Source organism: Phyllobates terribilis, unplaced genomic scaffold (genome assembly GCF_046119375.1).
Source record: "Phyllobates terribilis strain yellow unplaced genomic scaffold, ASM4611937v1 Scaffold_8__6_contigs__length_399053987, whole genome shotgun sequence".
Classification (NCBI taxonomy): Eukaryota; Metazoa; Chordata; class Amphibia; order Anura; family Dendrobatidae; genus Phyllobates; species Phyllobates terribilis.
Window position 1 is genome coordinate 362,772,654 of NW_027362768.1, and position 26,455 is coordinate 362,799,108.

At 43.8% G+C, this 26,455-nt stretch overlaps 1 protein-coding gene across 2 annotated transcripts in view; it reads right to left on the reverse strand.

The window, feature by feature from the left end:
- Positions 1 to 5,072, reverse strand: part of LOC141157462 (mitogen-activated protein kinase 12-like) — a 35,851-nt gene extending 30,779 nt beyond the window's left edge. For both annotated transcript variants that reach the window (XM_073644779.1, XM_073644778.1), the window contains exon 1: positions 4,889 to 5,072. In XM_073644779.1, the coding sequence (XP_073500880.1) occupies positions 4,889 to 4,954 (66 nt within the window). In that variant the 5' untranslated portion in view covers positions 4,955 to 5,072. The remainder of the gene's footprint in view (positions 1 to 4,888) is intronic.
- Positions 5,073 to 26,455: the final 21,383 nt, after the last annotated feature.

Here is a 26,455-nt window from a genome sequence, read left to right on the forward strand (position 1 = left end):
TGTTTTTTTTCAGCTTCATTTTTTGACGTATTTATGGTCTGTTAAGTTTCATTGCGGAAATGCACTGAAAACGCGTTTGCGTATTTTTTTTATCAGCAGATTTTAAGCATTTCATGATAGGTAAAATCTGCATATACAACACGTATTTATCGCAAGAGACATTGACATGCTGCGGATTTTTTTAAAAAATGCACCATAGGTCAATAACTAGAGCGTAAAAAAACCCAAAACGGCACATTAGGCATGAGATGTACTCAACGTGCACACATACCCATACACTGCAATTCTTTTCGACACAACAATTTGCAGGAGAAAAAATTCCTGAAATACTCATGGTGGGAACTTAGCTCATGATTATCCCTGGAATATAATATTCTTGAACATGTCTAGTATATATTTTATTTTACCAATATTTTATTTATTTCTAAAGTTTTTCTTAAAGGGGTGGTCTAGGTTAGAAAATGAAATACATGGTGAGGAAGTCAAAGTCTTTTGTTCAGAACCCATAACGTCCGTCCATTACACAGACAGTTCAGTTATTTCAATAAAAGCTGTGTAATACTTCATTTCCCCTGCGGGGGTGCTGTAGGGAAAGGTAAGACTTGCTGCTGATTTTCCATACAGAAGCGGAATCACATTGAGACCAAAAGTTTATCCAAAGCAGAAAGAAACTTAAATGGCTAAAAAAAAAAAAATATTTTTTTTTGCAGGAACAGCTCCACTCCTCTGGTCCATGTGATGGCAGCTAATATTCATTGCCTTCAACACTGCAATACCTGACACAGCCTATGGACTAGAGTGGCACTGTTTTTGCCAGGAATAGTTTTCCAAAAACAGGAAGGGTGATAAAAGTATAATTACTGGAGATCCCTCCAAAAAGAAGGGTCCCAAAGCCCCCTGTGTGAATGGAGTGGTGGTCCACTGCTCCATTCGCTTCCATAGGAGTGACGTTGAATGCTGAGCCATCAATGCCATTGTCGTTGCTGGTCGACTATACTCTCTACAGAAAGAGGACCTCAAATCTAGGGATCAATGGGGATCACAGCGGTCAAACCCCCAGCAATTCTACTGGTATCCCCTATCCTGTGAAAACCCCTTTAAGAAACCACTTAATCAGAAATGAGTTATAAAGTCATTTTAATAACATACATTGATGTGAATGGCCAAATTATTATAATTATCTCCGCACATACGAAAATCAGCGCCCCCTAGTGCCGAATTTTTATGAAACATAGAATTTACCATGAAAAGAGCAATAAAAGTATTTTTTTTTAGTATAATGCTAATGTAATTAGGTCCTAATTATGGACAGACGAGGCTGCGTTATCCCTCGGGCTCCGGTTAATGAGCCGTAGTCATATATATCTCCCTCCTCCACGTTACGTATGAGTGCGGCCAGCGATGGCACCAGCATCCGAGAATAATGGGCATAATGTTATTGCCTTGGTCCAGCGAGCAGTCATCACTGCCCAGATCATTAACTCCGCTGATCATAATCCCCACTGTATTTATCTCCCCAAATACCAGATTTACCAGCTGCTTACGCCGGGTAATTGGGAAACACGACACAGCGAATGCTAATGTCCTCGCTTCTGTTGGAGGGAGGGGGACAGTACGCCGACACATACAGTTTATTGGAAAGATTCACACATCCGTTTTTTTTTTCTAATCGATCCATGTGTCCGTTCCATTCTTATTCTCATCCGTTTTTGCAGATAAGACTCTGACAATCAAATCTATTGAGATCCGTCAAAAACGGAATAGTTTTCCTCCTTTAGTTTGCAAAAAAAAACGGATGATACACGAGCGAAAAACAGTCCGGATGTGAAAATGGAAACGGACGTGTGACTGTAGCCAAAGGTACCAAATGTGGCAAACGGAGAAAAAACAGATATAAGATAGAAGCTAACGTTTCCGCTTGTAACAAGTCTGTGTTTATGTAAATAAATAAACAAAAGGATCAGTTTAACAATCAGCGCTTTGCTTTCCACTTTTTTTTTTCCGTTTGTAGGGGATCCGTTCTTACTACAGGTGAATCTGAGCACCTCTAATGCAGTGCTAAAAAACGGATCCATTAATGGATGACATAATGGATGATCTCTTATGATTCGTTTCCCATAGACTTCAATGTTATAATAATGGCTCCGTTTTTATGACCGGACAAAAATATTGCACAAACTAACAGTTTTTGTTTTGGTAAAAAAAAACAGATTGCAGACGGAAAGGAGGAAAACAGAAGACGATCTATGACATATTTTAGATTAATATTTCCTGCACTAGAACTTTTTTATTTCCATTTTTATGATCCCAAAAAATGATTGGACGTGTGAGCAGAGCCGGCGCCTTCACTAATTGCTCAGGGACGAGTATGAGGCTCCAATACGCAGCTTATGCCCCATAATAGCCTGCGGGAGCCCGGGAGCCTGTTCTCCCAGATACTATAAGGCCACGGGCACACTGTTTTGTATTTGTTCCCGATCCGCAGCGGCGAATTTTCAGCATCAAATATGCAGCATATAAGGCTATGTTCCCACTGTGCAGGTATGTTGCATTTTTTTCCGCTGCATATTTGCATATGGAAAAACCAAAGTGCATTACGGTTCCAGCAAAGCAGTGTGAGTGTGCAGAGCGAGCTGTCAATCCAAGTGCTGGGGAGTGATTGTAGCGCTCACTGTACCGTGACCGCTGGCTGTAATCGCTCCCTGCACTGCCCGATAACTGGAAGTGAGTGGCTGCAGGGAGGATAGAACTTCATTTCCTCCCTGTAGCTGTGATTGCAGTAAGCCGGATATACGGAGCATAAATGCTATTTACCTGCAGATTACCCCTATATCACACATGTCAAACTCTGGCCCATGGGCCAAATCTGGCCCTCAGAGTGATTATATTTGGCCCGCAAAGCCAGGGACTATGTTGGTCCATTATGCTGTATGGAGGACTATGTGGGGTCCATTATTCTGTATGGAGGACTATGTGGGGCCATTATTTTGTATGGAGGACTATGTTGGTCCATTATGCTGTATGGAGGACTATGTGGGGCCATTATACTGTATGGAGGACTATGTGGGGCCATTATTCTGTATGGAGGACTATGTGGGGTCCATTATTCTGTATGGAGGATTATGTGGGGCCATTATTCTGTATGGAGGACTATGTGGGGCCATTATTCTGTATGGAGGACTATGTGGGCCCATTATACTGTATGGAGGACTATGTGGGGCCATTATTCTGTATGGAGGACTATGTGGGGTCCATTATTCTGTATGGAGGACTATGTGGGGCCATTATTCTGTATGGAGGACTATGTGGGGCCATTATTCTGTATGGAGGACTATGTGGGCCCATTATACTGTATGGAGGACTATGTGGGGCCATTATTCTGTATGGCGGACTATGTGGGGCCCATTATACTGTATGGAGGACTATGTGGGCCCATTATTCTGTATGGAGGACTGGACTATGTGGGACCCATTATTATGTGTGGAGGACTATGTGGGCCCATTATTCTGTATGGAGGACTATGTGGGGCCATTATACTGTATGGAGGACTATGTGGGGCCATTATTCTGTATGGAGGACTATGTGGGACCTATTAATATGTGTGGAGGACTATGTGGGGCCCATTATACTGTATGGAGGAGTATGTGGGGTCCATTATTCTGTATGGAGCACTATGTAGGGCCCATTATACTGTATGGAGGACTATGTGGGGCCCATTATACTGTATGGAGGACTATGTGGGGCCATTATTCTGTATGGAGGACTATGTGGTGCTCATTATACTGTATGGAGGACTATGTGGGGCCCATTATACTGTACGGAGGACTATGTGGGGCCATTATACTGTATGGAGCACTATCTGGGGCCATTATACTGTATGGAGGACTATTTGGGCCCATTATTCTGTATGGAGGACTATGTGGGGCCATTTTACTGTATGGAGCACTATGTGGGCCCATTATACTGTATGGAGGACTATGTGGGGCCCATTATACTGTATGGAGGACTATGTGGGGCCCATTATACTGTATGGAGGACTATGTGGGGCCCATTATACTGTATGGAGGACTATGTGGGCCCATTATACTGTATGGAGGACTATGTGGGGCCATTATACTGTATGGAGGACTATGTGGGCCCATTATTCTGTATGGAGGACTATGTGGGGCTTGTTATTCAGTATTGAGGACTATGTGGGGCCCATTATACTGTATACTGGTTGGCCCGCGACTTTGTCCAAGTTTTTACTTTTGGCCCTCTGTGTATTTAAGTTTGACATCCCTGCCCTATATCTACAAGTGAATATCGTATGTGGACGTGACAGGTTCCCTTTAAATCTCCTTCACATTATAAGTACTATAATATTCAGCGGATTTTTCCTCCCTGGAATTTGCTGCTTATCTGTCCCGGGTGCACGAAACCTGCAAATCTGAGTTCATGGATGACTAGGGTCAGATGTGTGTAGTAACTGCTGAACGCTCTGCCAGAAGTTGGGCTCCAGAACACGGGCGCCGTCCTAAAATCTGCTGCACGTTCCAATCTGTTCATTGCTGAGCAATGTGTCCTGCGGCTTTAGGACTGCAGGGATACTACAAGTTCCAGCATGACCTGCTAGAGTCAGGAATGCGGACTTCTGCCTTAGAGAAGCCCCCGCACACACGTATATGTATATATATATATATATATATATATATATATATATTTCAGCATTGCTGTGATGCATTATACAGTATGACCCTATAGTGTCTGTAGTACAATGTGACCCTGTGCAGAACGCTCCGCGCTGTCCGCAGGGCTCTTCCTATCTGTGTTTATCGCATTTCTAGGGTCTGAAGTCTCAGAAAATCCTAAGATGCCACATCCCGGGTATCTTGTGTGCAGAACTCACCAGACTGTCCCGTACGCCCCGGATCCCACCGCTCTCAGGTCCTTGTATCGCCCGGGAACCTCCCATTTGGTCTTATTAATCTCTTGGTAGTAGAAACCTTTCCTGGGCACAGCGTCCATGGTGCGGTGCAGTCAGTGAGTAGTCGGCTCGGTGAGTATTATCCTCCCCCAGGTGCGGCCCCTCCTCCTCCAGGTATGTAAACAGAACGACTTCCTCTGTAAAAATGAAAGGTCACTTAGGATTCCTGGAGATTACAGAACCTGTTCCCGCATGTCACCGACCCCCACATATAGGGGAGGAAATCCTAAAATAATGATGGATGAGCAGAGACCATCTTTGCCACCAATATTTTTTGCAAAATCAATATCCCATTTTACATGCCGTGCCACCATTTCCCAACCCTAACATAGAAACCTAGGATCATCAGTGTCACACCTAAGGAGCCTTCAAGAACATAGAAGCCTAGGATCATCAGTTTTACACCTAAGGAGCCTTCAAGAACATAGAAGCCTAGGATCATCAGTATCACACCTAAGGAGCCTTCAAGAACATAGAAGCCTAGGATCATCAGTGTCACAGCTAAGGAGCCTTCAAGAACATAGAAGCCTAGGATCATCAGTGCCACACCTAAGGAACCTTCAAGAACATAGATGCCTAGGATCATCAGTGTCACACCTAAGGAGCCTTCAAGAACATAGAAGCCTAGGATCATCAGTTTTACACCTAAGGAGCCTTCAAGAACATAGAAGCCTAGGATCATCAGTATCACACCTAAGGAGCCTTCAAGAACATAGAAGCCTAGGATCATCAGTATCACACCTAAGGAGCCTTCAAGAACATAGAAGCCTAGGATCATCAGTGTCACAGCTAAGGAGCCTTCAAGAACATAGAAGCCTAGGATCATCAGTGCCACACCTAATGAACCTTCAAGAACATAGAAGCCTAGGATCATCAGTATCACACCTAAGGAGCCTTCAAGAACATAGAAGCCTAGGATCATCAGTGTCACAGCTAAGGAGCCTTCAAGAACATAGAAGCCTAGGATCATCAGTGCCACACCTAAGGAACCTTCAAGAACATAGATGCCTAGGATCATCAGTGTCACACCAAGGAGCCTTCAAGAACATAGAAGCCTAGGATCATCAGTGTCACACCTAAGGAGCCTTCAAGAACATAGAAGCCTAGGATCATCAGTGTCACACCTAAGGAGCCTTCAAGAACATAGAAGCCTAGGATCATCAGTGCCACACCTAAGGAGCCTTCAAGAACATAGATGCCTAGGATCATCAGTGTCACACCAAGGAGCCTTCAAGAACATGGAAGCCTAGGATCATCAGTATCACACCTAAGGAGCCTTCAAGAACATAGAAGCCTAGGATCATCAGTGTCACACCTAAGGAGCCTTCAAGAACATAGAAGCCTAGGATCATCAGTGTCACACCTAAGGAGCCTTCAAGAACATAGAAGCCTAGGATCATCAGTTTTACACCTAAGGAGCCTTTAAGAACATAGAAGCCTAGGATCATCAGTTTCACACCTAAGGAGCCTTCAAGAAGATAGAATACTAGGATCATCAGTGTCACACCTAAGGAGCCTTCAAGAACATAGAAGCCTAGGATCATCAGTGTCACACCTAAGGAGCCTTCAAGTACCTAGAAGCCTAGGATCATCAGTTTCACAGGTAAGGAGCCTTCAAGAAGATAGAATCCTAGGATCATCAGTGTCACACCTAAGGAGCCTTCAAGAACATAGAAGCCTAGGATCATCAGTGTCACACCTAAGGAGCCTTCAAGCACATAGAAGCCTAGGATCATCAGTGTCACACCTAAGGAGCCTTCAAGAACATAGAAGCCTAGGATCATCAGTGTCACACCTAAGGAGCCTTCAAGAACATAGAAGCCTAGGATCATCAGTGTCACACCTAAGGAGCCTTCAAGAACATAGAGGCCTAGGATCATCAGTGTCACACCTAAGGAGCCTTCAAGAACATAGAAGCCTAGGATCATCAGTGCCACACCTAAGGAACCTTCAAGAACATAGATGCCTAGGATCATCAGTGTCACACCAAGGAGCCTTCAAGAACATAGAAGCCTAGGATCATCAGTTTTACACCTAAGGAGCCTTCAAGAACATAGAAGCCTAGGATCATCATTATCACACCTAAGGAGCCTTCAAGAACATAGAAGCCTAGGATCATCAGTGTCACAGCTAAGGAGCCTTCAAGAACATAGAAGCCTAGGATCATCAGTGCCACACCTAAGGAACCTTCAAGAACATAGATGCCTAGGATCATCAGTGTCACACCAAGGAGCCTTCAAGAACATAGAAGCCTAGGATCATCAGTGTCACACCTAAGGAGCCTTCAAGAACATAGAAGCCTAGGATCATCAGTGTCACACCTAAGGAGCCTTCAAGAACATAGAAGCCTAGGATCATCAGTGCCACACCTAAGGAGCCTTCAAGAACATAGATGCCTAGGATCATCAGTGTCACACCAAGGAGCCTTCAAGAACATGGAAGCCTAGGATCATCAGTGTCACACCTAAGGAGCCTTCAAGAACATAGAAGCCTAGGATCATCAGTGTCACACCTAAGGAGCCTTCAAGAACATAGAAGCCTAGGATCATCAGTGTCACACCTAAGGAGCCTTCAAGAACATAGAAGCCTAGGATCATCAGTTTTACACCTAAGGAGCCTTTAAGAACATAGAAGCCTAGGATCATCAGTTTCACACCTAAGGAGCCTTCAAGAAGATAGAATACTAGGATCATCAGTGTCACACCTAAGGAGCCTTCAAGAACATAGAAGCCTAGGATCATCAGTGTCACACCTAAGGAGCCTTCAAGTACCTAGAAGCCTAGGATCATCAGTTTCACAGGTAAGGAGCCTTCAAGAAGATAGAATCCTAGGATCATCAGTGTCACACCTAAGGAGCCTTCAAGAACATAGAAGCCTAGGATCATCAGTGTCACACCTAAGGAGCCTTCAAGCACATAGAAGCCTAGGATCATCAGTGTCACACCTAAGGAGCCTTCAAGAACATAGAAGCCTAGGATCATCAGTGTCACACCTAAGGAGCCTTCAAGAACATAGAAGCCTAGGATCATCACTGTCACACCTAAGGAGCCTTCAAGAACATAGAGGCCTAGGATCATCAGTGTCACACCTAAGGAGCCTTCAAGAAGCAAAGTTTTTTGGGATGGTTTATGCACCCTGGAGATTTGACAACTTCTCCGGTAGAAGGGAGGGTTCTCCTTTTTCTGGGAAAGTTGACAATTATGCTTGAACCCCCTTAGATGCTAGGACCAGATGTCTAAGGGGGTTAATAAAGCTAAAGGGGAAATCTCAGCCAACTGTGCAGGTCATTCAGCTGAAGTTCCCTGTATAGTGAAAAACAGTGAAGGGGTATAGCCAGATCTGGAGCCCCCTTAATTTTAAGAGAGTCCAAGAGATCCGATCATTAAGCTTGGGGCATATCCTAATGATTAGTTATCATGGGAATACCCATTAAGCCGAAGTCTCTGATCTGGAGGACTTTGGGTTTATTGATTTAAATAGGTCTTGCAATGCTTCATTTTTCCTTCTGGGGCGCTGTAGGGATTAATGCTGATTAAGAGGTTTTTTAGGACCTACAAAATCCAGTGGCTAGCAGGGGACGTCTCCATGATCTTCTTATCTGTTGAAGTCCTCAGTATGAATAGGGGATATACAAACCCCTGTAGTTGGATGCACCCAAAACTCCTTTGGTTTTGTTTTCTTTCACGGCTGGTTTTATGTAAATGTCAATAATTAGATCATTCATCGCGTCTATCGGTAAAAGCCGAGGTGGTTTATACAAACGCCGGGATGTGTTTTATGCACCGTATTGACGGCTTTACTGTCTGCGAATATAATCAATAGCCATAAAGTCTCCGCAGCTCAACCTGACCTCATAATACATTGTAACATCACAGAGGGAAATAACAGAAAACTGTCTGTAGTATTAGTAATACAATGTCTCCTAATGTATGTACACAATGACTGCACAAGCAGAATAGTGAGTGCAGCTCTGGAGTATAATACAGGATGTAACTCAGGATCAGTACAGGATCAGTAATGTAATGTATGTACACAGTGACTGCACCAGCAGAATAGTGAGTGCAGCTCTGGAGTATAATACAGGATGTAATTCAGGATCAGTACAGGATCAGTAATGTAATGTATGTACACAGTGACTGGAGCAGCAGAATAGTGAGTGCAGCTCTGGATTATAATACAGGAGGTAACTCAGGATCAGTACAGGATCAGTAATGTAATGTATGTACACAGTGACTGCACCAGCAGAATAGTGAGTGCAGCTCTGGAGTATAATACAGGATGTAATTCAGGATCAGTACAGGATCAGTAATGTAATGTATGTACACAGTGACTGGAGCAGCAGAATAGTGAGTGCAGCTCTGGATTATAATACAGGAGGTAACTCAGGATCAGTACAGGATCAGTAATGTAATGTATGTACACAGTGACTGCACCAGCAGAATAGTGAGTGCAGCTCTGGAGTATAATACAGGAGGTAACTCAGGATCAGTACAGGGATCAGTAATGTAATGTATGTACACATTGACTGCACCAGCAGAATAGTGAGTGCAGCTCTGGAGTATAATACAGGATGTAACTCAGTGTAACGGGTCCGGGAGGCGGACTGTAACGGGTCCGGGAGGCGGAACCTCTGAGCTACTATACAAGGGGGCGGCCCTTGTAAGGGAGCGGGTGGCAGTCTCTGGGTGAACGGACAGGGAGTTACGGCAAGTGATCAGGGCAGTCTCTGGGTAAGGGGTAGGTACGACCTGTGATGGCAGAGCCTCCGGGTAGGCTAGCAGGCAGATGGTAGATGTGTGCTCCCAGGTGAGCAAGCGAGAGTCTCTGGAATAGCAGGTGGTCACGGCACGTGACGGCGGAACCTCCGGGCTGGCAGGCAGGTAGGTAACGGAGAAGCGCTCCCAGGTGAGCGGGCAAGAGTCTCTGGAATAGCTGGTGGTCACCGCACGTGACAACGGGACCTCCGGGCTGGCAAGCAGGCAGGTAACGGAGATGCGCTCCCAGGTGAGCGGGCAAGAGTCTCTGAGATAGCTGGTGGTCACAGCACGTGACAACGGAGCCTCCGGGCTGGCAAGCAGGCAGATAACGGAGAAGCGCTCCCAGGTGAGCGGGCAAGCTGGTCCATAGACAGACTGACCGGAGTAGTAAGGCAGACCGTCGGACCTCAGGCAAGCAGGCAGGTAGCTGATATGCGCTCCCAGGTGAGCGGGCAGGCTGGTCCTTTAGACAGACTGACAGGAATAGTAAGGCAGACCGTCGGACCTCAGACTGGCAGACAGGTAACAAGTATTCAGGCAGGAATCAGGCAGGTAACTGGCAGGTAACTAGCAGGAAACTGGCAGGTAACTGGCAACGGGACCTGAGGGCTGAAGCACAGGTGAGACACAGGTGCAAACAACATTGCTCGGGCACCTCCATTTTGGAGGAGGTGCCTTATATATGATGAAGTCCTCCGGCCATTGGCCGGGGACTCTTTAGGGCGGCGCGCGCGGCCCCTTTAAGAGGAGGGGAGCGCGCGCGCGCGCGCCCTAAGCACAGGGGCCGGGAAGGAGCGCGCGCTGAGAGCAGAGCAGGAGGAGGACGCCGGGACGGAGCGCGCGCTGACAGCAGAGCGGGGGGAAGATGCCGGGCACGGAGCAGAGCGGTGAGGGGAGCAGCGTCCCTGCCTAGCAGAGGGCAGGGACGCCGGCACTACACTCAGGATCAGTAATGTAATGTATGTACACAGTGACTGCACCAGCAGAATAGTGAGTGCAGCTCTGGAGTATAATACAGGATGTAACTCAGGATCAGTAATGTAATGTATGTACACAGTGACTGCACCAGCAGAATAGTGAGTGCAGCTCTGGAGTATAATACAGGAGGTAACTCAGGATCAGTACAGGATCAGTAATGTAATGTATGTACACAGTGACTACACCATCAGAAAAGTGAGTGCAGCTCTGGAGTATAATGCAGGATGTAACTCAGGATCAGTACAGGATCAGTAATGTAATGTATGTACACAGTGACTGCACCAGCAGAATAGTGAGTGCAGCTCTGGAGTATAATACAGGAGGTAACTCAGGATCAGTACAGGATCAGTAATGTAATGTATGTACACAGTGACTGCACCAGCAGAATAGTGAGCGCAGCTCTGGAGTACAATATAGGATAGGATGTAACTCAGGATCAGTACAGGATCAGTAATGTAATGTATGTACACAGTGATTGCTCCAGCAGAATAGTGAGTGCAGCTCCGGAGTATAATACAGGATGTAACTCAGGATCAGTACAGGATCAGTAATGTAATGCATGTACACAGTGACTGCACCAGCAGAATAGTGAGTGCAGCTCTGGAGTATAATACAGGATGTAACTCAGGATCAGTAATGTAATGTATGCACACAGTGACTGCACCAGCAGAATAGTGAATGCAGCTCTGGAGTATAATACAAGATGTAACTCAGGATCAGTACAGGATCAGTAATGTAATGCATGTACACAGTGACTGCACCAGCTGAATAGTGAGTGCAGCTCTGGAGTATAATACAGGATGTAACTCAGGATCAGTACAGGATCAGTAATGTAATGCATGTACACAGTGACTGCACCAGCAGAATAGTGAGTGCAGCTCTGGAGTATAATACAGGATGTAACTCAGGATCAGTACAGGATCAGTAATGTAATGTATGTACACAGTGACTGCACCAGCAGAATAGTGAGTGCAGCTCTGGAGTATAATACAGGATGTAACTCAGGATCAGTACTGTAATGTATGTGCACAGCGACTGCACCAGCAGAAGAGTGAGTGCAGCTCTGGAGTATAATACAGGATGTAACTCCGGATCAGAACAGGATCTGTAATGTATGTACATAGTGACTGCTAAGCAGAATAGTGAGCGCAGCTCTGGAGTATAATGCAGGATGTAACTCAGGATCAGTACAGGATCAGTAATGTAATGTATGTACACAGTGACTGCACCAGCAGAATAGTGAGTGCAGCTCTGGAGTATAATACAGGAGGTAACTCAGGATCAGTACAGGATCAGTAGTGTAATGTAGGTACACAGTGACTGCACCAGCAGAATAGTAAGCGCAGCTCTGGAGTATAATACAGGATGTAACTCAGTATCAGTACAGGATCAGTAATGTATGTACACAGTGACTGCACCAGCAGAATAGTGAGTGCAGCTCTGGAGTATAATACAGGATGTAACTCAGGATCAGTACAGGATCAGTAATGTAATGTATGTACACAGTGACTGCACCAGCAGAATAGTGAGTGCAGCTCTGGAGTATAATACAGGATGTAACTCAGGATCAGTACTGTAATGTATGTGCACAGCGACTGCACCAGCAGAAGAGTGAGTGCAGCTCTGGAGTATAATACAGGATGTAACTCCGGATCAGAACAGGATCTGTAATGTATGTACATAGTGACTGCTAAGCAGAATAGTGAGCGCAGCTCTGGAGTATAATGCAGGATGTAACTCAGGATCAGTACAGGATCAGTAATGTAATGTATGTACACAGTGACTGCACCAGCAGAATAGTGAGTCCAGCTCTGGAGTATAATACAGGATGTAACTCAGGATCAGTACAGGATCAGTAATATAATGTATGTGCACAGTGACTGCACCAGCAGAATAGTGAGTGCAGCTCTGGAGTATAATACAGACTGTAACTCAGGATCAGTACAGGATCAGTAATGTATGTACACAGTGACTGCACCAGCAGAATAGTGAGTGCAGCTCTGGAGTATAATACAGGATGTAACTCAGGATCAGTACAGGATCAGTAATGTAATGTATGTACACAGTGACTGCACCAGCAGAATAGTGAGTGCAGCTCTGGAGGATAATACAGGATGTAACTCAGGATCAGTAATGTAATGTATGTACACAATGACTGCACCAGCAGAATAGTGAGTGCAGCTCTGGAGTATAATACAGACTGTAACTCAGGATCAGTACAGGATCAGTAATGTATGTACACAGTGACTGCACCAGCAGAATAGTGAGTGCAGCTCTGGAGTATAATACAGGATGTAACTCAGGATCAGTACAGGATCAGTAATGTAATGTATGTACACAGTGACTGCACCAGCAGAATAGTGAGTGCAGCTCTGGAGGATAATACAGGATGTAACTCAGGATCAGTAATGTAATGTATGTACACAATGACTGCACCAGCAGAATAGTGAGTGCAGCTCTGGAGTATAATACAGGATGTAACTCAGGATCAGTAATGTAATGTATGTACACAGTGACTGCACCAGCAGAATAGTGAGTGCAGCTCTGGAGTATAATACAGGATGTAACTCAGGATCAGTAATGTAATGTATGTACACAGTGACTGCACCAGCAGAATAGTGAATGCAGCTCTGAAGTATAATACAGGATGTTACTCAGGATCAGTACAGGATCAGTAATGTAATGTATGTACCCAGTGACTGCACCAGCAGAATAGTGAGTGCAGCCCTGGAGTATAATACAGGATGTTACTCAGGATCAGTACAGGATCAGTAATGTATGTACACAGTGACTGCACCAGCAGAATAGTGAGTGCAGCTCTGGAGGATAATACAGGATGTAACTCAGGATCAGCTCAGGATCAGTAATGTAATGTATGTACACAGTGACTGCACCAGCAGAATAGTGAGTGCCGCTCTGGGGTATAATACAGGAGGTAACACAGGATCAGTACAGGATCAGTAATGTACTGTATGTACACAGTAACTGCACCAGCAGAATAGTGAGTTCAGCTCTGGAGTATAATACAGGATGTAACTCAGGATCAGTACAGGATCAGTAATGTAATGTATGTACACAGTGACTGCACCAGCAGAATGGTGAGTGCAGCTCTGGAGTATAATACAGGATATAACTCAGGATCAGTAATGTAATGTATGTACACAGTGACTGCACCAGCAGAATAGTGAGTGCAGCTCGGGTATAATACAGGAGGTAACACAGGATCAGTAATGTAATGTATGTACACAGTGACCCCACTAGCAGAATAGTGAGTGCAGCTCTGGGGTATAGTACAGGAGGTAACACAGGATCAGTACAGGATCAGTAATGTACTGTATGTACACAGTGACTGCACCAGCAGAATAGTGAGTTCAGCTCTGGAGTATAATACAGGATGTAACTCGGGATCAGTAATGTAATGTATGTACACAGTGACTCTACCAGCAGAATAGTGAGTGCAGCTCTGGAGTATAATACAGGATGTAACTCAGGATCAGTACAGGATAAGCAATGTAATGTATGTACACAGTGACTGCACCAGCAGAATGGTGAGTGCAGCTCTGGAGTGTAATACAGGATATAACTCAGGATCAGTAATGTAATGTATGTACACAGTGACTCTACCAGCAGAATAGTGAGTGCAGCTCTGGAGTATAATACAGGATGTAACTCAGGATCAGTAATGTAATGTATATACACAGTGACTGCACCAGCAGAATAGTGAGTGCAGCTCTGGAGTGTAATACAGGATGTAACTTGGGATCAGTAATGTACTGTATGTACACAGTGACTCTACCAGCAGAATAGTGAGTGCAGCTCTGGAGTATAATACAGGATGTAACTCGGGATCAGTAATGTAATGTATGTACACAGTGACTCTACCAGCAGAATAGTGAGTGCAGCTCTGGAGTATAATACAGGATGTAACTCGGGATCAGTAATGTAGTGTATGTACACAGTGACTGCACCAGCAGAATAGTGAGTGCAGCTTTGGAGTATAATACAGGATGTAACTCAGGATCAGTACAGGATCAGTAATGTCATGTATGTACACAGTGATTGCACCAGCAGAATAGTGAGTGCAGCTCTGGAGTATAATACAGGATGTAACTCAGGATCAGTACAGGATCAGTAATGTCATGTATGTCCACAGTGACTGCACCAGCAGAATAGTGAGTGCAGCTCTGGAGTATAATACAGGATGTAACTCAGGATCAGTAATGTAATGTATGTACACAGTGACTGCACCAGCAGAATAGTGAGTGCAGCTCTGGAGTATAATACAGGATGTAACTCAGGATCAGTAATGTAATGTATGTACACAGTGACTGCACCAGCAGAATAGTGAGTGCAGCTCTGGAGTATAATACAGGATGTAACTCAGGATCAGTACAGGATCAGTAATGTAATGTATGTACACAGTGACTGCACCAGCAGAATAGTGAGTGCGGCTCTGGAGTATAATAACTAAGCTTAGTAATCTATTCTTATTTTCCTCCTGCGATATATCCTCCATGTGGCCACCAGGTGTCAGTAATACATTTCTCTTGATCCACCACTGGCCTGATTCACATGGACCAATCATTCAGTGACTATTTCCATAAACTTCTAATGCTTTTCTTTAATGATTTTCTCTTTAATGTTCATCCGCCGCAGTCATGTCGCATTTACCACCGACAATTCAAGGGCAGGAACATATTAAACTGAGGATGGTAGAACCTGTCCCAGAGATTTTTGGAGGAAGGGTCCGCGTCAGGACAAGCCTCAGGAGATCTCGCCGTGTTGCAGCAGCCGCTCAGGGCAGAAGGTTAAATTAGAAGCTCGAAAAAAATAATATATATTCTATAAAGCCAGCAGGGGCCGGGTGTCTGTGGCTTCCTGATACGGAAAAAGGAGGATTATGAGGAAGGACGAAGGGAGAGATGGAAGGCGGCCGTGAAAACCACAAGAGGCGAGATTGAGGACATCAAAGAATTATCGGAATACTCGAGCTCCCAAGTTACCAGAACAAAGCGCCGTCATATGGGGACACGGTATAATTGGAAATATTCGCCTTCCGTATATCAGCCGTTCTCAGGAAAATAAATCCACTATTCAAAAGATATGAAAGAATTTGGAAACATTTTATTATCAAAGACAGAAGTACTTGATGTGTCCACTAGGGGGCGATGTGTTGGGAAATCTTTCAATCTCTTATTCCTCCTTATAATCTGACGAGTAAATGGGGCGTAAAAGGAGCAGAAAATAACGAATTTGCCTCTGATTTCACCCGATTTTATGTGATTTTTTTTTTCCTGCGTGTGGATAAGAGTCAGTCGTCCTTCCATCACCCTTCTCTCCCCATTATCCCTTTGCTCATCTTACAGCAGAAGAATCCTGGCAGCGATGGCGTCAGTAAGAAAAGCCAAAATCCATGGTGTGAAAATTCTCATAGAGGAAAGGCTTGATTGCACTGATGTGATGTGACAGCCGCAGAATGGCGGTGCCGGTACCGGCTGAAGTCCAGCGCTGCATCCTGTCCAGTCCTTCTGCTCTGATGATAGGAGGGCACCAGGTCGCCGAGCCTCGCTGCATGTCTGTGCCAGTCCGTGCTGGGCACATCTGCCATTCCAGCGCTCGGCTATGGCGCCGGACTCCTGATATTTTGGTTGCGTGGCACTAAATCCTGTAGCTACCACCCGGGCATACACACCATAGTGGCGTCCTAGAGGATTTTTCCTCTACGTTAGGTACCAACGGAAGCAACTGCTTACTCATAAAACTAATTGTCACCAACAATGCAGAAAACCAATACAGAGGTGCAATTAAAGAACTCTTTATAGAATAATTAAAGGGGTATTCCATCCCTACCTCTCTTGTCCTGATAGATCTACTTTAGTAAAGAAAAAAAATATTCTAGGGCAATTTTTCATTGTTGTTCCTCTGTTATTCCTCCTGGAAATGTATGAATAAGTTGACCAATTACCATACTGCTTTTTAAAGGGGCATATCTCAACAGTCTGGCTCTCTCAACACTGATTGGACAGGCTCAGGGAATATAGGGACACACCCTCTTCCCCCAACCAATAACATAAAGCTGTTTATTCTAGGCGGAATTACAATGTAGAGCTCCTAGAAAAAGTTCTCCCGAATTGTTATTCCGTGGGGAGTACAAGTATTAAAGGGGTTGTCTCTATTTGAGGAATAGTGGCCGTGGCCGGGTACTGCGCATCCACCCCCTATTGATTTGAATGGGTGGAAGAAGTGCAGTACCCAGTAATGGCCACTATTTTGTCGGTGGAGCTGTGCTGCTTTGCAACTGAGCAGTTCTGGCCACAGCCGACACCAGAAACAGCTGATCAGTGGGGGCGTCGGGTGTCGTACCCCCTACCGATCAGACACTGGTGCCCTATCCTAAGAATATGCCATCAGTGATAAAGTCCAGGACAACCCCTTTAACTAAAATATACAGAAAAGGAAAACTAACAGGTTTATTTCAGCAGAAAGTTCAATATCTAAGTCATATTCGCTGCCATTTTAGCACACACTTTTAAAGCTTTGCAATTAGATTTAAGAATCTCCTGCCATTTTGTGTATACAGCTCCTATGCAGACTAATATATCTCCATAGTTACAGACTACAAAGAAACCCTGTGTAGTCAGACCCTACAGTCAGGCGTTACACCCCCCATTTGCGTTTCCTTCCAGATCAGCTTTGCATTGAAAACCAACCGAGCTCTGAACTTGCAGCCGCACAAGCAGTCATGTCATACAAAGGAGACGACGGACATAAAATCTGCTCATAGTGCAACATGGACCTCTACTGATACAAATCTATATCCAAAGTTCATTTTCTGTGGTGCACAGTTATACTTCTGGGTCCGAAAAGTCTGGGTCCGAACAAAAACTTTGGGTCTCTTAGCATTTTTTACTCCATTCCCAGTCGAGTGCACCAAACTTTTGGAAAAGCGGACAGAATTTCACTGGAAGTTGGACAGAATTGCAACAGAAAAATGTACTCCGGTCACTGAGTGGTGCACATTTCTTACGCCAGTCTTGATAGATCAGAGCCTACATGCTGTCTAATTACACGTAAAGCTGTAGTAAGTCACATTCACACTTGTGCATTAAGGATTGGTATATATTCTACTTTTTTCCATTGGTTTTATTCACTTTTATGTGTTTTATATGCAGGGTTTTTTTTATATCCGCATACCATTATTTTTCCAGAACGCCACATCTGTGTCTGTACCATTTTTAGACCTTAGGAGTTAATGGGGTAAATGTAATAATGTACATTCCATCCCTGCAAAGTGTAAATGTGCGTTTTTCATTTTTATCATCCGAAGTTCAGATATATATAGAAAAACATCCTCAAAAAATTGGTAATCAAAAACAACGAAAGAAAAAATAAACAGAAAAAAATTAACAATGAGTAAAAAAAAAAAAAAATAGATCTGGAAGATTGTATGAAAGGAATCATCCTTTGGTCAGTGTGACGCTAGTAATTACTCAAGAACAAGCCATGAGGCTAGGTAGTCAAGAGGTCCAAGGTTATACACCAAGAGAGCTCGTCATAAGCAAAGGGCTAAGGCAAAGGCGTAGTCAGGTAACAGTCCGAGGTCAGTATTCCGGGAAGGTAGCCTATCAAGACAAAAGGGTAAGGCAAACGGATGGTCAAAGTCAAGGTCAGGTAGCAAACATCAAATACAGGAACACAGAGAGCAGAGCAAGCACACACCATTTGAGCAAAGCTGCCTGACCTTGGACCTTGCCTTTGACTATCCTTTTGCCTTACCCTTTTGTCTTGATCCACTACCTTCCCAGAATTCTGAGCTCGGACTGTGACCTGACTACCCTTTGCCTTACTCCTTTGTTTATGACGAGCCCTCTTGGTATGTGACCTCGGACCTCTTGACTACCCAGCCTCACGGCTTGTCCATGAGTAGTGACTAGCGTCAAAGTCGGGAGTAGAAAGTTCTAGCACAGCAGCCGCTGCTTCTTCAGGTTATAATTTATCAGGACATACATTGGCGACTTTTCAAGAGGAACCTGGAAAATAAAAAAGGGAACCGTTCCAAAGTGCCAGAAGTGTTGGCAAATCTAGACTGCGCCGCATCCACCCAAAACCTCTTGGAAAAAGGTTGTTGTGCCTCGGCTACAAACCACACATTCAGGGGGCCGGGCGCTGTAGGTGGAAGTTCCAGGGAATGGGCAAGGAAGGTCTCTACATCATCGGAGTAGCTCTTGTAAAAGTTGTCCTTCCTCTTGTCCATCATGGAAAACTAGAGGAAGGAGTAGGAATGACAGGGATCTTGTGAAAATGTTGTGTGCCGACAAGGTTCGGCTCAGTCAAGTGTAGAAAACTTCACTAGAAGTTGAACTGATGGAACTATGGCCACCGTAGAGTAGAAGACTGAGTGTGCATCCAGCCATGGTCAGGGGCCCCTAGTGGCCGACACTTAGGGCGGTGAAGGTTATCCTCAGTTTTTGGAGATCTGCTGGGGGCTGTGACTTGATTCAGGAGTGATCAACAATAGTAAAGCCTATCAGTGCCAACTAGAACTCATTGTAACCACCAAGCTGACTGTGCCTTGTGGTGTGAGTTGGAACCATGAAGCGGATGGTGCCTCTGTTCTGTGAAGCAAGGAGAAACCACCTCTTTCTAGCCCAAAGCAAAGCGGACCCATAAGTTTCAGCAGAGTTGGAAATGCATTTTAATTCAGTCCAACCCTAGGAGGAAAGTTTCTGTAAGAAATAGAATAATCCCGACAGCTCCTAAATCAAAGAATCTAAAGAAATGCGTCCTCTTCCCACCTGCACCCGGCAGAGGAGCGCTCCGAGAGGTGACAGAGTAATCTAATTTCCCATTACCCCAGCACTAGTCCTCATTAACCGTCTGCTCCTTGAAGCACCGGAGAAAAGAGACTCAACGTTTTTTTATGTCTCGAGTTTCCATGGTAACAGGGCAGAACAGCGGTCAGCTGATTCCGCGCTCGAGCACGGTGCAGAGTCTTGCGGTATATTGTGTAGATATCAATGCATTGATCAGCAGTACAATGTCAACCCTGGAGTTAACACTTTATCTGCCGGGATGCATTTAAAGATCAGCTCCGGTGCATGGAGTGCGGGGTTATATACATATATATACAGTACAGACCAAAAGTTTGGACACACCTTCTCATTTAAAGATTTTTCTGTATTTTCATGACTTTGAAAATTGTACATTCACGCTGAAGGCATCAAAACTATGAATTAACACATGTGGAATTATATACTTAACAAAAAAGTGTGAAACAACTGAAAATATGTCTTATATTCTAGGTTCTTCAAAGTAGCCACCTTTTGCTTTGATGACTGCTTTGCACACTCTTGGCATTCTCTTGATGAGCTTCAAGAGGTAGTCACCGGAAATGGTCTTCCAACAATCTTGAAGGAGTTCCCAGAGATGCTTAGCACTTGTTGGCCCCTTTGCCTTCACTCTGCGGTCCAGCTCACCCCAAACCATCTCGATTGGGTTCAGGTCTGGTGACTGTGGAGGCCGGGTCATCTGGTGTAGCACCCCATCACTCTCCTTCTTGGTCAAATAGCCCTTACACAGCCTGGAGGTGTGTTTGGGGTCATTGTCCTGTTGAAAAATAAATGATGGTCCAACTAAACGCAGACCGGATGGAATAGCATGCCGCTGCAAGATGCTGTGGTAGCCATGCTGGTTCAGTATGCCTTCAATTTTGAATAAATCCCCAACAGTGTCACCAGCAAAGCACCCCCACACCATCACACCTCCTCCTCCATGCTTCACGGTGGGAACCAGGCATGTAGAGTCCATCCGTTCACCTTTTCTGCGTCGCACAGAGACACGGTGGTTGGAACCAAAGATCTCAAATTTGGACTCATCAGACCAAAGCACAGATTTCCACTGGTCTAATGTCCATTCCTTGTGTTCTTTAGCCCAAACAAGTCTCTTCTGCTTGTTGCCTGTCCTTAGCAGTGGTTTCCTAGCAGCTATTTTACCATGAAGGCCTGCTGCACAAAGTCTCCTCTTAACAGTTGTTGTAGAGATGTGTCTGCTGCTAGAACTCTGTGTGGCATTGACCTGGTCTCTAATCTGAGCTGCTGTTAACCTGCGATTTCTGAGGCTGGTGACTCGGATAAACTTATCCTCAGAAGCAGAGGTGACTCTTGGACTTCCTTTCCTGGGGCGGTCCTCATGTGAGCCAGTTTCTTTGTAACGCTTGATGGTTTTTGCAACTGCACTTGGGGACACTTTCAAAGTTTGCCCAATTTTTCGCACTGACTGACCTTCATTTCTTAAAGCAATGACGGCCACTCTTTTTTCTTTACTTAGAATTTGTATTATGGCAAGAAAAAAGCAGCTAACAGTCTATTCAGTAGGACAATCAGCTGTGTATCCACCTGACTTCTGCACAACACAACTGATGGTCCCAACCCCATTTATAAAGAAAGAAATCCCACTTATTAAACCTGACAGGGCACACCTGTGAAGTGAAAACCATTTCCGGTGACTACCTCTTGAAGCTCATCAAGAGAATGCCAAGAGTGTGCAAAGCAGTCATCAAAGCAAAAGGTGGCTACTTTGAAGAACCAAGAATATAAGACATATTTTCAGTTGTTTCACACTTTTTTGTTAAGTATATAACTCCACATGTGTTAATTCAGAGTTTTGATGCCTTCAGTGTGAATGTACAATTTTCATAGTCATGAAAATACAGAAAAATCTTTAAATGAGAAGGTGTGTCCAAACTTTTGGTCTGTACTGTATATGTGTGTGTGTGTGTATGTAAGGGTCAGGATCCAAGGAATTGGAAAGTAAATGAAGAATTAGATTAAGTTGTAAAAAGATGTGTTTTTAGGGCACTAAAAACTGTGGAGGTCTAGAATAAAGTCCGACTGCCTGGGGTAGCGCAATCCAGAAAACTGGTGCAGCACAAGAGAAGTCTTGCTGATGGGATTTGGAGGTTCAGAATAGGGAGGTAGTTGGTCTTCGGACATTGGCAGAATAGGTAGGGTGATAGACAAGGATGTGACGGATGTATGGTTGCATGCTGTGCCACACTTGTCAAATTTGAGGGCATCTGCAACGGAGACTTTCGACCGATCCTTCAGCCAATTCGTGAATTTGTTTAGCCAAACAAGCACCAACCATGACTCACATCATTTTCTGCTTGGATCTATCTGTAGAAAATCCAAAAAATCATGGCAGAAAAAAACTAGAGTAACACATGAAGGATTAGACTACAAACTGGGTTGGTTTGTAGTCTGTCACCATGGAGACACATAAGTCTGCAAAGGAGCTGTGTATGGAAAGCGGTAGAAGATTTATTTTTATTTTTTTAAATGCATTGCTGCAAAAAAATAATAGTTGGATGCAAAAGTTTACAAACCCTTCAAAAATTTGGAGGTGGAAATTGAAAAATGACATTTTGCATCCATTGCAAAGTATGATATCATAAAAATGTTTCTGTCCTTTAGGGCACACTAGGAGTTGTAGTGTCCCAATGGTTGGAGACCACTGAATGTGGCACTGTAGTACCCCCATGCACAATCAATATTGTTGTATTGCCTTATGAAAATGCAATTTTTCTTTTAAAGTTCCAACTCGTTATGTTAACTTTTAGCTGGTTAAATACAGAGTCATGCTCACAACAGGGTCACCCTTGGGATTTAGGAGGGGTGGGAGCGGAGCCTTGCTGTTTTTGGAAAATGATTTAGTATTCTGATCATTTTTTGGGCCGTGTATACCCAGAGCTGCGCTCACGGCCTATGATTGGCCGCAGAGCTCGCACTCATTAGCGCGGTGCACTGGTCACTAGGTCTCTGGTTCCCGTTGTCAGGGGATACAATTGTCTCGCTTCTTCTTCTTCTCCCGGCCGCCTGTGCTTATCCTTGTGCTGCCTGAAAAAAAAAAAAGCATTTGACACAAGGGGAGGCACCAAAGGAGCCCAAATTTTTTCCCACGCACCACATTAGCTCCAAGGCTTTGGTGATTATTCCTCTGAGATGTGTTCTGCAAAATGAGAGAAAGAGAGAACTGGTTCATCCTAATTAAAGATTAGGAACTATGAAGCGCTGGGCAGTTTTGTGGGTTTTATTCACTTCTAATGAATAAGACGAGATATCCCGAGAGACGGCTGCAGAGAGATCGGGGCGGAAAAGAAAAAGTTTAATTTCTATAAATATTTGGATTCTTTAAAGCGGGAGTTCAATCGGCCATAGACGCGAGATAATTATCTGCAGATCATTGGCAGATCAAGCTAAATTTGCTGGAGATTAGCGGTTGTCCTTTGGGGATATTTCTTTTTTTACTTATATGTATGTACTTTGGGGTAAAAATCATTTTTGGAATTGGGTTTGTTTCAAAAATTTGCACCATTTGCCTTTTGTAGGCTTTAAGTTGCTAAAGAATGAGTTAACTGAGAATCCTTCAGTGAGCTCATTCTAATAGTTTATCTTTTTCTGAGCTCCTCTCAGCTGATCAGACCACATCAAAGTTGAATGTTCAGGAAACAAAGAGCCTGTAAAAGCAAAACGGTGCAAAATTATTAATGAGACCCAATTGCAGAAATTATTTTTGACAACAAATACAGGAATTGAAGGTTAAAAAAAAAGTACCCAAAAGAAGACAATCCCTTTAACAGGACATGCTACTAAAATGATTTGGTCGGCCAATGATCTGCAAACAAAATCTCAAATTTTCCCAGAGTTTTAAAGGGATTGTGACTAGCTGGCGACCCCCTTAATTCTGAGAACGGGTCTTTTAGAATGGAATGGGGCTCGCGTATTTGCGCCATATCTGTCACTCCCATAGACAATGAATGACGCAGTGGCCCACCAATCTTTTCTAAGACCCCGATTTTCAAGATCCATGGAGTTCCCAGTAGTTGTAACCCCAGTGATCACCAAATTTACACCTATTTTATTGATTTGCTAAGTTGTGACAACCCCTTTAAGTGTCTGGAAACCTGGCATATTCAGAGCATCGGTGCAGGTCCCACCAACCGGACCCCCAGCGTGAGCAAAACACTCCTCCATTGATCTGCCCAATCCTTCAGTACATTGCTGATTTGCATCTGCAGGATTTCCCACGGAATCATTGCCGTATTTTTTTTATTGGTGGCGTTCCCCTTTAAATAATTGTCACTAATGTGTATTATAATGCTTAGGAACGTTATAGCTTAATATCGCCCCGGGGAATATTCTGTTATACCTTCCGGCTCCCCGGGGCCACACAGACTGTACACAGCACTGCCCGCGCTGCCTCCATTGCTTCTGGCTCATCCCCTGCACTGGGAACCAGGAAAATTTGCCAATGGAAATTTGCTCTGAGATCAGAATCTTCTTCCAAAGGCAAATATGTTTCCTTCCCAAAATAGCCCCTCCGAAAATATCCCTCCGAAAAAAAACAAGTCAGACATGAAGATTCTGTCATCTTTTATGGCTGAACAGAAAATAGCTGAAATACTTTATTATTAGTCCGTGGTGCGGTATTATTACAGCCGGACTCTGGGGCAGGAGAACTGGGCAGCTGCCATGGGCTGCTGTTATCAAGGGGGGTCCTGAGAATAAAAGTGACACAACAACTTAAAATTGCAGTATTGTGTGCGAACTATATGAAGGCATTACGTGTGCAATATATGGGAGTATTATGCTTAAACCACATGACGACATTAAGTGTGAACTATGCGGAGTATTGTGTGTGAACTATGTGGTGGCATCATGCATGAGCATTATGGCTGTATTATGGGTAATGGGTGAACTATCTGGCGGTGTTATGTGTAAACTATATGGCGGCAATATGCACAAACTATAAGGAGGTATCAATTTGAGCGTGAACTATGTGGTGATATGTGTGAACTATATTGCAGTATTATGTATGAGTTTTATGGCAGTATCATGGGTGAACTATGTGGCGATATCATGGGTGAACTATATGGCGGTATTATGGGTGAACTATATGGCGGTATTATGGGTGAACTATATGGCAGTATCATGGGTGAACTATGTGGCAATATCATGGGTGAACTATGTGGCGATATCATGGATGAACTATATGGCGGTATTATGGGTGAACTATATGGCGGTATTATGGGTGAACTATATGGCAGCATTATGGGTGAACTATATGGCAGTATTATGGGTGAACTACAGTATATGGCGGTATTCTTTGTAAATTATGTGGGAATATTATGTGTGTACTACATAGCAATATCTATCTGATGATATTTGTGAACTATACAGTGGCGTTATATGTGAACTATATGGAAGTATTTCATGTAAACTATGTGATGTTTCTTGTGCATTATATTGCAGTATCATGTGTGGACAATATGGCTGCATTATGTGTGAACTATATGGTGATATTACCTGTGCACTGTATAGTGAAATGTATGAACTATTTTGACATATAATGCGTGAACTATATGGCGGTAATATGTGTGAATTATATGGCGGCATTATGTGTGAACTACATGGTAGCACCATGTGTGAACTGGATGGCAGTACTATTTGCAAACTACACGTCTGTATTATGAGCAAACTATATAGAAGTATTATGTGTACACTGTATGGCAGTTTTAAGAGAGAACTATATGGGATTATTATGTGTGAACTACAGAACATTGAAGTATTTGGTGTAAACTATATAGAGAAATTATTTGGGAACTATATGGCAGTATTACGTGTGAACTGTATACCAGCATTATATGTTCACTTTGCAACATTATTATGTGTAACCTATATGGCAGTAATACATGTAAATTATATAGAAATATTATGTCTGAAATGTATGGCAGCATTATGTGTAAACTATACAGCAATATTATATGGGAACTATATTGCAATACTAAGTCTGGAATATATGGCAGCATTATGATTAAACAATATGTAAGCAAAATATGTGAACTATATGGGAGTATTATGTGTCAGTAAGGTGATATTCTATAGACGGTATATGTAGTATTATGCAGACAATGTGTTGAATTATTAATTATTGATTGTACGCCACTTTGGGAGTATACATGTTTAGAGTGAAACAGCCTAAAAACAGAATTATGCTCAGGGTTCTGGGAAAGCTGGGTCATAATACCGTAGATGTTATAATGGCCATACTGGATCTGACCCAGGAGCTGATTCCCTTAGATAACAGAAGCTGAATACAATTCCTAATTACCTGGCAGACAGACATTTATTTGCTGGTGATATCTCTTTAATTTTCTGGGGTAGACGCGTCCCTGTTCTGAAATCTAAGATTCTGTAATTCATCTCTCTGTATGTGAGGGAGTTGATTTCAGCTCTGGAGAATGATGCCCGTAACTGATCGCTCAGGACCATCTGGCGTCTGCTCATCTGTAATGAGGGATCTGTCTCACCGGTAGTTAGGACGCTACGTTCCTGTGAATAATGATATTTTAATATTCTGGAATCAGTATTCAGAAGCTTCGTAAAGATCTTTCATAGCGGGAGCAATGTGTTATTGATGAGATTCCTCTTAGTAAACTCCGGGCGAGGAAAACATTAACACGCCGAACACATATACTGCATAATAGAGACGAGAATAATGAATACAGCGGCCATATAAATGGGTACTGTGCTGCAATTCACGATAATATTGTAATGACCTGAAGTCGCCACTAGATGAGCTCACTAAATACAGAAATATATAGTCACCACTAGGGGGAGCTCACTGAATACAGAAATATATAGTCACCACTAGGGGGAGCTCACTGAATACAGAAATATATAGTCACCACTAGGGG